Below are 13375 nucleotides of genomic sequence, written 5' to 3'. Positions count from 1 at the left end.
CAAAGAACTCCTGTCTCTCCTTCACCAAGATTGACCAACTTGTGACAACTTCCCCTATTTGCTCTGTCTTTACACACACACACACACACACACAAACTTTTTTGAACCAGTTAAAATGTAGACATGACACCCCTTTACTCCTAAACACTTCAGTATGTATTTTCTAAGAACAAGGATATTCTCTAATACAACGACAATGATCACAATCAGGAAATTAACATTGATACAATATCATCTAATATTCAATCCATATTTACATTTACTTAACAGTCCCCCAAATGTCCTTCTTAGCAAGAAATCTTTTTCTGAACCAGGATCCAACTCAGGAATGCACAGTACTTTTAGTCGTCATGTCTCTTTGGTCTCTTTTAACTTGGAACAGTTCCTCAGCCTTTGTTTTTCAAGACGTTGACTTTTTTGAAGAGTACAGGCCAGCTGTTCTGTAGAATAGTCTTTGATCTGCGGTTCTCTGCTGTTTCTTCATGATTAGATCAACGCTGTTTGCAACAGCAAAATAATGGCAACAACAAAACCTGCAAACAACCTAACTGTCTGATGATAGGGAAATGGTGAAATAAAACTGTGAGACATCCACAAAATATACTACTATGCAAACAGTAAGAATGAGAGTGTATTTACTGACCTGTGAGGATATTTCCAATTTTTAAATGAAAATAGCAGAATACAACTTAGCAGGTACAATATGAGCTCATTTTATATAATTACATATATACATAGAAACATTGAAGATTTTACAAAAAATATGATGGTAACCGATGGTTCACAGCATTATGAGGGATTTACTTTATCTTACTTGTTACTTATCTGTATTTTCTTATTTTGGCATAATAAGCATCAATACATCTGTGAATAGTGAAAATACTTAAAAACTTTAAAAAGTGACTGGATAGCTTTATTTTTATACCTGAAGGGTCATGGTGTGGAAAAGAGAACAGCTATTACTTTTCTGTACAGTTATGTACCATGAAGAAACTAATTCCACTTAAAAATCACTTTATCTTATTTGCTTTTTAAGACAACCCGGTGGTTTAAGGAATATATCTATCTAAATAATAGGGATACTATTTTGACAGATGGGCTGGGAGCTGAGGCCAAGGGAGGGTACCTTGCTCAGAGTTACTGCTTACTAGTGGAAAAACTAGGATTCAAGCCCAGGTCATCTTTCAGACCATAAAGCCCCACTTCACTTTGCTTCTGTTTGGCCCTTTTTAAATTGTCTGCTGCCTGACTCCATCTGGATAACAGGCTTGGAATTTTGACAGCTCCCCAGCTTTTGGTCTCACTATGGTACCTGTGGTGATTTTCCTAGGTTTTGTAAGTAGGCATATACCTTAACTTATTTTTTCTATTAAACAAGAATTACATACGTGTATCTACATACATAAGTGCATTCTGCTTTCTGATATCCTTCCAACTTTCAGTTGTCTTCACCCCGTGGCATTTTTCACAAGGAAGTTGGCTAATCGTTGATACCTCTGGCCTCAACATCCTCATTCTCTCAACTTTCCCTTCTACCCTTTTACCTCCCGGTGCCTAAAGTTCACTCCATCCTGTTATCTGAAGGTCCTTTGCCAAGGAAAGACCAGATTTTGATTTTGCATAGGTACCTATTAAATCTCTGCTTGTGTGGAGGCTAGGTAGACAGTCCTTGTACGGTCCCAGCCAATGGAAGGACTTTACAGTCTTAGTCCTGTCGTCTAATGGGTTACTCTCATCCTTGAGTTATCTGCAAAAGCAGATTGGCAGAGGACCATGTGATGGGGCTTGGGCTGTGAGGGACATTAAATAGAGTCAAGATGTCAAGTAGGATAAGAACGCAGAAGTGTCCACCGGCTTTAGCAGCAGGCATTGGTGAACTTTGCTGGAGCGCTTTTAGTGTAGTTGAGAGAAACAGGTGTAGGCAGAAGCAAGTGTAGTGAGCTGAGAAATGGATAGTAACAATATGGGAAGTGGAGACATCAAGTGGGGACTTGGCTTTCCAGAAAATTACATGAGGAGAGAAATAAGATAAAACTAGAAGAGAACACAGGAACCAGGGACAGTGTGTTAAGGGATGGAGAACCTTCAGCCCCCTTTAATCCTCACAGGTCTATGGATGGAGTACTATATTCACCTGCATTCAAAAGATAAGATAATGGAGGTGGAGAGAGATTCAGTAACTTAACCAAGGTTACATGGAGCCTGAAGCAAGGCCACCAAAATTGAGAGTCCATACATAAGTAAAAAGGACTGAAGACTGATGTGGAGAATTTGAGACTAAACACCATAATCTGAGGTGGTATCAGTCTGCACTGTGATTTCTTCTAGCAGGTCACCTTCCCCAGATTTAAGAGTGGGGTGAACTCTGGGCAGAGGGGGATAAAAAAGGTGGAAGTGAATTACGAGAAGCAAGAAGTTGAAGCCAGTGGTGTCAAGAAGCAATGGAGATGATTAACCATCTTATCCAAACTAAGTAGTTAAGGAAGCAAGGCCAAGAACTGCCCAATAAAGAAAACAAAGGAACTAAGAGTCTGGTGAACATGGACACTGAGTGGAAGAAGTTAGGAATCTTGGCAAAAAGTTAAATAAACCAACAAACCAGTAGAATCCAAACTAGTTTTTCAGCAGCAAGAATAGAGAAGATGGATCCAAAAGACAGGAGGACGGATTCTGAGGAACTTACCAAGTAGATGTGGAAATCGAAGCAGATCATTTGTAACCCTATGACTGATGGGTGTCATTAACAAATAGATAAAATTCAGGTCAGGAAAATTTGGTTTAAGACTCATGCTTCAGTAGCCAGCAGATCGGATGAAAATGTCCTGGAGAATAAGCACATAGAGTCCCAGCTGAGACTCAGCATGGAGCTTCAGTGGGTGGAGCAGACTGTGCATAGTGACTGGAACTCATCGGCAGAACACACAGGTGACAGCTGTACCAGGAGATCATGATGACAAGTGAGAACAGTACAAGAGGGCAAAGGCCAGGACACCACAAAACACTTAGATCAGGGTAGGGAGATTAGTCAGGAAAGGATATGTCTTGAAGGGGTGGCGTAGATCATGGAAATTAAGGTAAGAGAGAGTTTCCAGGAGGGCATCAAAGGGAAAAAAGGATAAAGATATGAATGTTTTCAAGTTTTGTGTCAATCTTTCTAGGAAGTGGCCTGCAGATAGTTAGCTGCATCTCCAGTATCACGGAATGGTGTGATTAAAACGCAGTAAAGGCTGCCTAAATCTTCTCCTACCCTGCCTCTTTCCAAAGGAGAAAGAAAATCTGTCCCGCCTTTTCCCTAAGCAACAGGTTTTCTTTAACCCTTCTCCCTGTACCCCTGCCCCCACCGCCAGCATACTGGATAGCTGCTCTAAGCTGTTTGGGCACATGGGATGAGTTGAAATGCTTAAGAACAACTCTACAAATGGAGGTCTGGAAAGATTGTTGTATTTGAGGATAATGCCAAAATTCCAGCTCTCTGATCTGCAAACTTTCAGAGACTGCTTATCTTTTGGGCTTGCTCGCTAACTGAGAACACATGAGACCCGGGTCCAAAGAATTATTGCTTCCTGGTAATACTAAATCAATACTAAATATAGAACATAAGCCTATTGGGCTTAAGGATCAGGAACATTTGAAAATAAGCCTTTGTGTTAAATTGTCTGGCTAACCACTGAAAAGAAAATAACACTAGTCTCCATGATTGCTGCAGTTCAAAGTTATAAAAAGAACTCTCTAATGTAGTCATCCTGTTTTGTCACCCCTCCTTAAAGACTTAATTATTTCCTAAGCGTATGAAAAAAGAATGGAAGGAAACATGATCAAAGGCTGGGTTATTGGTACATCATCAAAAAATTAGTTTTGTAATGTTATACATCTGACTTAAATCTTTTTAAGTAAAATAGTTGTTTGGCTAATGTCATAAATACCTAATTAGCACAAAATGTGGTTTTGAGAATTAGAAAAAACTAGTTTTCATGTGGCATCAATTTATCCTCAAGTACATTCAATTTATTCTTTATTTACAGACTTTCATGTTGACTGACCCAGTGTAACTGAATATTCATGTTATTTTTACTTTTTATTTTATTTCTTATTTTCATACATGCGGGTAACTGGTGCTTGAAATTCTTAAGTGAAAAAACCACTTTCTAGCCATTGAGCTAAAAGCATATGTATATCAAGTCAATTTTTCTGGGTAGTCTTAGATTTTATTCACAAAAGGACAAAACAACTAGTTGAAGTGAAAAGGTCAAGTGATTTTCATTTATTTGTACATAATTGACCAGTTGTTAGACAGAGTCATGATTTGGGGAGTAAGAACCATCATGACAAATAAAGGTCACTGGAATTCTTCAACAAAGCAGTACACAACCCCTTCAAGTACACTGAACTGAGCCACATTTGACCTTGGACATAGAGGGAAGCAGATCCATCTGGTAACAGTGAATAGCTATGAGCACGCTGTTACTTTTCAGGAAGCAGAAGGAAGTGAAATGATTCACCAAATGACTACTGCTAATAATCCATATGAAACAAACCTGTTGACTTATTAATCTTTTCACAAATGAAATAGTGTCCAGCTTCCCAAAGATAATTCATATTCCACTTTGAGATATAGTCCACATAGTCTTTACAACAAAATCTATATCCCACAGAATGTTCTATAGAGCATGTATGATTTTTTTAAAAAAAGGTATCACATCTCTTCTCATTAAAAAGCACTCCTTTGGCGTAGAGGGGCAGGGAGGCTTAATCCCTATAGGTAGACTTTTAAACTGGTATACATTTTTTGGATGGCAATTTTTATCAGAACTTTGACTGTACATACCTTTTACTTAGCAGTTCCACTTCTGGAAATTTAGCCTAAGAAGTTATTTGCTTAAGAACACAAAGATGTATGTGAGACTGGACAGAGTAAGTCCAGTTCATCCACACACTGCAATGCCATGGAGCTGCCGAACAGAACGTGAGAAATCTAGCTGTACTGAAATCTTGTAATGTTATTCAAGTGAAAAAGACAAGGTGCAGAACTGTATACATCATGAGCCTATTTATGCTTTTCACAGTGTCTAACGATACACAAGCATTTGGCTGAACACACATCAAATACTTGGGAGAAGGCTTGTGGAAAAGGGGAGATTTTCACATTTTGCTTTATATATCTTTGTATATTTTAATTTTGTACAATGACCACATTAATTTTTTTTAACTGAGGTAAAGTTCCTAACATAACACCTAACATAAAATTCACCCTTTTAAAGTGTATAATTCATGGGTTTTAGTATATTCACAAAGTTGCATAACCATCACCACTATCTAATTCCACACATTTCATCACCCCCAAAAGAAACTCCAGTCAGTTCTCATTCCCCCTCCCCCAGCTCCTGACACCCACTAATCTGCATTCTGTCTCTATGAATTTGCCTCTTCTGAATATTTCATATAAATGGACTCCTACATGTGACCCTTTGTGCTGGTTCCTTAGACCCTTCTCAGCTGGCTTCATCCATGTTGCAGTATGTATCAGTACTTCATCTCTTTTTAGGGCTAGATATGACTTTTATAAATAAAAAAATCTATAAATAGCTCTGATTTTAGAAATACTCAAACAGAAAAACCTTATCTTTTTGTACAAGTGACTTTATGGAAATGCAACAGCTCTAAATCCAATGTCCACATTAAAGTACAGTTTATTTCTTTCTCCCTGCTTCTAACACTCCGTTGAATAGCTGCTCTCTCAGGTCCCATTTAAAAGGTTGTCCCTTCAAACAGTAGTTTTGTTTACACATAAATCCCTTTATTAGACTATTATCATTCACATAGCAGACCTGGTTAGCTCTTTGCCCAGCCCAGGAAGGACAGACCTTCCTTATCTCCCCACTCTGCCCCCACCCCCAACATAAAAACACACATATAGCCTTCAGAGGTGCAGGCAAAGGTAGAATTTGGATGTTTACGGATCTGCTATCTTGTGACAAGGATCCAGGTCTGGGTGACTGACTTCAGTACACTGAGTGCAAGCAGAACACGTCTGCTACAGTCAAACAAGGTAAAATGCTGGCATTAATTTTCATGGTAACTGGCATTTTATAGCTTTCATCTTGTGAATAAAAGTCAAGAATACATCTTCGCCTTGTCCTTAATGCCCAGTTACCTCACTATCTGGACAAGGCAAGGTTACACAACACTGGTTAATATATGAAGCAGCACTGTCCCAGGGACTGAGTTTTTCCCTTAAAAATGTGGACTGGCCATTTGCTGCCTATAGAATTTTCCTAGGAAATTCTACCAGGCTTATGCTTTGGAATGACCTCAGCAATTGTTGATGACTGTTGCTGAGAAAAAGAAAGCAAAGAAACCCCCCAACCCAAAACCCCAGCTGTCAATAGTTTCAGTAAGCTAAAGAAAGCCACGTAACTCTCTTCTTCATATTTTTATGGGGTAATTGAAATGAAACAAAGTAACGGACTTTAAACACACACACATACACACAGGCCAAACATGACTAGGTAATGCTTGCAGCAAAGCACATCGTGTCCTATAGTTGCAGCATTATTCAGAACCTCTTACTTGATTTTTTCCCCCTTCGTGAGTAGGGATGCAGGAATGCAGGTTAGGAATTGTATGTACGGAATGAGCACGTTCTATCAATTAAAACTTTGACTCCTGCCCTGGATATGACCACCTCAATATATGAGCACTGTGCTAGAATCAAGCTGTCCACAGGAAAGGGAGATTTAAATCTTTAAGATAGAATCCCTTTATGACAAGGATATTAATCCTGCATCCTTTTTACGCATCAGATAAACTGTCCTAGGAGTGCTGGTTTATTTTTAAAATCACCTTCTAACTAGGTTCCAGAGGACCTGATTTAAGTCATAGGTATCTGAATCATGTAATGAGAAAGGAACCAAGATGTAACGCAGTCCCACTGTACTTGACAGGCTGCTGTTTCTGTCCATGATAGAACCTTTCTGTGTGAAACTTTGAACTAAACTCAAATTCACATTTCTCTCTCGTACTAGTTTAAAGACAAGTTATGAAACTAGGCATTTCACCTTGAAATAAAGCGAGACTGAAAAGAACAAAATACTAGTGCTGTTACAAATAAGCTTCATCATTCCCTTACACAAAAGAGACATAAATACAAACATGAAAGTCATAACTCATTTATTGAATGAATAGTATATGCAAGAATACCAATAAAAGGAAACTAATACTACAAACTACAATTTTGAAAATAAAGCCAATATAACAGGAACAAAATATACATAACATGAGAGGAATGTTTGATTTTGACCCATAATGCATTCCTTATCTTTACAATTAACCTAAATGTCTCTTAGAACAAAACTGTATACCTTGGTCTAACTTTAGCGCTTTTTAAAAAAGCAACAACATTCTAGAACACTTTTCTTTTGCTTTGAGATATTTAAGATTCACACATTTGTTCAAGTACATAGATTCTGATTCAACAGTAGATCTACATATCTTGTTATTCTCTTAATATCTTGAGTAGCATGTACTCCTGAGCAAGTACTATATGAAATTCTAAAATTGCTGATCTTTGAAATAAAATGTATTTCAGCTGTGGGTTTTTAATAAATTGAGATGAAAGTAAAACTCACCCTCCCTCCCCCCTCCCACCAGGAACAAAGAGCTCTTATTAAAGTATAGAAACTCAAGTCTATCTTTCTACTCTAAAGAACATTTCTTACTAACATTTCTGGTAAGGCAATAAATGCTCCAGAATAATCTTCAATATACGCTTGCAAAGATTACACTGTTTAATATCAATAACAAAAACAAAACAAAAAAGGGAAAAAGAAAAAAGGAAAAAAAGAAAAGACGCTTCAAAATTTCAAGCTAAAATATGCATAAAAGACAGTCATGGCAGTATTTTTTGAAATGATGTAAATGTTATATACTTATCAAATAATGTCATGCTTATTAAAACTACAGTTAAGGACTTAAGAGATGAACAGTAAATACACTGCTGAGGTCCATTTTTCTAAATATTCATACCACAATGTAATTACTACCCAGAAGATGATGATGCTACTTGGGAACGTAAGTACTGTACAATTTTTACATTGTAAGGCACTTTTACTCAGCATGTGACGAAAACATGGATAGAGAATCAAAATATCGGAGGTTTACAACCAAAGGTGATGTTTCATGTGACTTCAATTTACATTTCAATTTTTAATGAAAGACTGTTTAGCCAATCACACCACAGTGAGAAAAATAGGTAGCCAGCCACTTATCTAGCCAACCAAATGGTAAAGTGCTATTCTGGTTGCTAGTGGCAGAGAAAGGGTTGAAGAAACCCATACAAACTCATACATTTTATTACATAACAAATCAATCGACTGACAGCTATAGTATTTGAAGTCCATTATATGATTATTGACTGGCCATTGTTACCCCTGGCACCTTCCATTTTTCCAAAATACATCGTTACAGTAGTTGTCCAAAAATGAAGGTGCTTTATTATTTCATGGGTAAATCTATGGCACACAATGTAAAAATGATCTCGACACAGTGACTCAAAAGATTTAAACTAACAGGTTTCAAGCTGTTGTAAGGAAATTAAGTACAGATCCTTTGGGAAAAGTCACATAGCTTGGTAAACAAACATCTAGATCTGTCGTTGCACTTCAAGTCATGGAGAATTTTGAAAATTCATCACATACACACACAAAAATTCCAATGGTATATTTAGAGCAAAAAGAGAAAAACATATAGGGCAATCCACTACTAAAGCTAGTTTCCTTCTAAAAATAATAAAAGATGGTTAAAATAAAGCAATCATCAAGTCCCTTGATTTAAGTAAATGTGTGAATACACACTTGACAAATGTGACTTTAAGGGACTAGCAGTTAAAAAAATCAGTCATAAGCACAGTGTAATTTTCCACCTGTTACATTTTTAAAATGCTTTTCCAGAAGCTGCAGAATATCTCAATGTACAGTCAAGTTAACATGTTACTTCTTGTTTGCTAATCTGCTTTAATGTGGTAAGTTAACTAATAATTCAGAAATCAGAATCCCTCCCCTTGATATTGAGGTGCTATGGTACTATTAGGCAGAACACAACTAAAGTTTTTTTTGGTTTTGCCATAAAGGAATATGTAAATGTGCTTCAGCAGGTGAGTGGAAGAAAATCTCACTAGCTAAGAAGTGCCAGTGTGAAAATCCTTTTTCTAAAAAGCTGGGTTCTTAGGCTTTGAGAAACAATTCTGATGATCAATAAAACACCACCGAACCCCACCAGAAGAAAAGTAGGGCACAGAAGCCTATTTCATAGATAAGCAAAGCAACAAATGAAAACATTAAAAATATTAAATAAAGTTTCTAAAATAGTGGTCACAGAATTAAAAAATAAATACTGTTTTATGCAAGACTGTTTTTCTTTTTTTCTTTTTTTTTTTTTTTACTTCTACAGCACATGAGACCTCCTTACATACTTTGGGCCGATACATGAAGTGTTCCACACAACACGGCACTTGAGAGGAAAGGGTTTCAGTCTTGGTGGCTAAAGTCCTTAGTAAGTGGTAACCCTTTAAATCTTAAAGAGGTTTAATTTGCTGTTGCCAAATGGTAGTTTAAACTTGAAAGGATCCAATCATTTTGCTAGAAGCTCTTTGTATGACATGAAAAGAGAAGAGGTTTGCTGTCAAGAGAATTTTGGCATAAGCACTGGAGCTCATAGCTTATAATCACCAGTTGCCCGAGTCCATGCTGGTCAGTGAGAACAACTTTAACAGGAACCAAACGAAAAGCTTTAGCACACTTCTTGAAGAGCTTTTTAGCATGTGCTGTCAAAGCCAAGAGAAAAAGAAGGTTCTCTTCATTTCTAGCCTCCTTTACTTGAATGTGAAAAAAAAATTCACAAATTCCCATGTGTTGCCACCAGAGGCGTGTTTGCACTGTAAAGTGAAATTTGCTTATGCTTTCCCTTGAGCATGAATCCACTAAACAAACTTAGACACTCTAAACAGTAGAACTTTGTTCAGTCCAGAAATATAGCTTACTTCATTTCACTGTCTGCTTTAACTGTTGACACTATACACAGGGTTAATAGTGTTTCAATTGCTTCCCAGAAACTGCAAACTACAGCTACGTAATACCAACATGTCAAACTCTGCCATCTAGTGAAGGCTCATAAAACAAACAAGACGTTTTTAGGCAGTTCAATGAAGGATCTAAGAGATGGGCAGTAAAAAGTTACAAACCCTTTTTGATTTTAGAAAACAGTGAAAAAAGAATAGTAGTTATGGATGTCTTATTCATTCCCAGTTTTCTAACTCTGTCCCATGAACCTGTTTAAAAGATGATAAAAAAATGTAAAATATGATGCTTGAGGGGAGCACAATAAATATAATGTTATTGAGGAGCAAGAATATCTTATTGGTTTCACGTTACAACTACATTTACTGGTAAAGTGGATAGCTTGTTTTTACTATTGCAAAATCAGCTAGTTAAAAAAAGAAACTATGCAAGCCTACACATCCTCAGCTTCTACTGACATGCTTAACTAAACATAATAGCATTAAAAAATCATACTGCACATCATTACCTTAATAGGTATTTATTACTGTATACTGTTATCCTGACAACAGAGCCAATATAATTAACTTTCATACCTAGTTTCCATTAAGTTGCTGCTGAGTTAGTTGTTGCTGATCAATTTCTACTTTTCCCCGGCTTTTACTCTCTCGTTCCTCATCTTCTTCATCTCTCTCATCATTTCCACTATGATTTTTACAATATAGTCTACAATGATGAAAGATAAAAATCTCAAAATGCTTTGTCATTGTTGATGAGAATATATTTATGTCATTAGTGGCTGAGGTTGGTGCCCATTTAAAATGTGGGTTTCCTCCTCCACACTTAAAAACAGTCTCCACAATGAGCTATAGGTCCATTTCTATCTAAAAGATAGAAAGGAAAGCACTCTATTGATGAAATAGTAAAAGTTCATCAGAAATAAAACCTCTGGTTTAGGATGAAAGTTACCACATATGCCCAAATATAAGGCAATCCCTCAGTTTGCCCAATGAGGTTAAAAAAAGTTTTTGGTCAACTTGAAAATTACAACTTTCAGGTACATATATGACATAATCAAGTTCTAGGATGTTTCATATACATAATTTAAAAGCACATTTTAGGCAATAATATAAATTCGATATATACTACTTGCTTTCTGCTCACATGTCATGAAACAATTTTATTCAAACTCTTCTAGGGCCTTTTCATCATTAGTGTCCTGGCCTTTACTAGAACACCTTTATGAGTCATCTAACAGTTTTCCAGGCACTGCATTTGGCTGTGTCTCTCATGATCTAGACTGGTTCCTCCAATTTCTTTTTTCCCCATGACACTGAGTTTCTGGAAAGAATTAGACCATATACCTTGTCAACTACACCACATTCTGGAGTTGCCTAACTGTGGTAATGTTCTATTTGGTTTTCTCTCATCCTTTATTTCCTATAAACTAGAAATAAGGCCTAAGGGCTTGATTAACTATTTTTCAATTGAGGTATAGTCGATTTACAATGTTGTGTTAGTTTCTGGTGTACAGCATAGTGATTCAGTTTTACGTATACATATATATTCCTTTTCATAGTCTTTTCCATTATACAAGGTATTGAATATAGTTCCCTGTGCTGTACAGTAGGACCTTGCTATTTAGGGCTTGGTTAACTTTGCTGGTTCAGCGGTCCTTCGCTAGTCCAGGATACTCGGCAGGTAATCCTGCATACTTCAGGAGGCATGCAACTCCAGAATGTCCTGCTGCTAGTGATGCTGTTTTCATTTGGTTAAGGTGGTAGTGATGGCCGGATTTCTTTGTTGTAAGGGTAGATTCTCTGTCTTTGAAATTAGCAAATCATCTCTGGAGTGATTCTTTGACATCATGCAGTTCTGACAACCTTTTATTTGTGTGTATATACCATCTACTTGAAAGTCATTGTTTTTAATGAAAACAGCAATGTAGGTGATTTTGAACAAAGGTTTAGGCCACTTTACTGTATATGCACCAATATATTTTTTACAGTTAACCACTCCCACCATAATCAAAGGGTGGGGGCTGATCTGAGCTCAGTTTTAGGTCAATTATGTATATGCTAAGATGGAGCAATGCTTTAAAAATGTTCAGTGGGTGCCCTCTTGTGGTCAGCAATGGATAAAAGATGATCACATAGGAATTCATTTGCCACAAATGATCTACACTTAGGTTTAATATGAAAGTTTGGAACAAGTGAGTAGAATAAAAGGCAGGGGTGGGGTCGGAGGGGCAATAGTAACAACTGACTTCCGACCTAGTTTTGCTCATCATTTTTTATTCAATTTTCAAAGAACTATGAAGAATTTCTACTTTTCAAACACTGCACAGTGGGAATGCCGTTTTTTTAAAAATCATGAGTGTAAATATCGAGTGAGACTTCTACAGGGTGCACCTACGAAGTATCTTCTCCCAAAATATAATCTGAATCTAATTAAGCCTTTGAACCAGCTTATAAATTACAGGAAATGTGGAGGGGTAGAGAAATGAGGTAAATGACATCATTATGATGCAAATACACAAATCTAGGATATAGGACTTTTACAGGACAACATATCAGGGATCCTCAACAAGTAGGGGGAAAAGGCAAGGGTGGAGTGGGGACTGCTCTATATTCAGAGACATTTAAGAGACATATCCATTAAATGCAATGTAAGGACTTTGTATGTATTGAAATTTGAACAAATCAAGTCTAAAAGGACATTTTCAAGACAACTGGGGAAATATGAAAGTGGACTGGGTATGAGATGATTCTAAGAACTTACTGTCAATTAATAAGGTGTGATGATGGCATAGTGATACTAAAGTATGCAGGGATGAAATAACAGGAGATCTGGGATTCTGCTTTAACATACCTCAGAGAGGAAAAAAAAAGATGAAATGATCATGGCAATAACCTGGCACCTGCTGAGACGCGGCGTCGTTATACTCTTCTATTTTTGTGTACTTTTGGAAATTTTTATGACAGAGCTTTACCTAAAAGCATGGGCCCTTTCTTATTAGAGCCCATTTTAATCTTTTTATGGGATGATTTTTCACTCAAGGACTCCTTCCCATAGGCCTGTCATGTGTCCTTCACTAATCTGGACACCAAGGCCGCAGATGTCGATTGGTCAAACAAGATCCCTGCTGTCATAGAATTTACTTTTTTACAGTGGGAGACTGATATTTTAGAAAAATACATATTTAAGTAGTTAGAAATAAAATAAAGACAGTAAAATAGGATAAACAGAATCAGTACATAACCTTCCCTCGTCTCTCTAATATGACTATATTCAAGCTTCACAAAGGGCTGGTAAAGGAAGCAAGC

General features: G+C 37.0%; 1 protein-coding gene across 8 annotated transcripts in view; it reads right to left on the bottom strand.

The window, feature by feature from the left end:
• Positions 1-7150: 7150 nt before the first annotated feature.
• Positions 7151-13375, bottom strand: part of PHF6 (PHD finger protein 6) — a 45220-nt gene continuing 38995 nt past the window's right edge. For 5 of the 8 annotated variants that reach the window (XM_015249284.3, XM_006215973.4, XM_015249288.3 and 2 more), the window contains 2 exons: positions 10646-10775; positions 7151-10321 (listed from right to left, as the gene is read on the bottom strand). In XM_015249284.3, the coding sequence (XP_015104770.1) occupies positions 10646-10775 (130 nt within the window). In that variant the 3' untranslated portion in view covers positions 7151-10321. The remainder of the gene's footprint in view (positions 10322-10645; positions 10776-13375) is intronic. The other 3 variants (XM_015249286.3, XM_072955967.1, XM_015249285.3) reach the window with 3 other exon arrangements.

Source organism: Vicugna pacos, chromosome X, assembly GCF_048564905.1.
Source record: "Vicugna pacos chromosome X, VicPac4, whole genome shotgun sequence".
Lineage (NCBI taxonomy): Eukaryota > Metazoa > Chordata > Mammalia > Artiodactyla > Camelidae > Vicugna > Vicugna pacos.
Note: the sequence above shows the minus strand (reverse complement) of the source record. Positions and strands in the feature narration are given on the sequence as shown.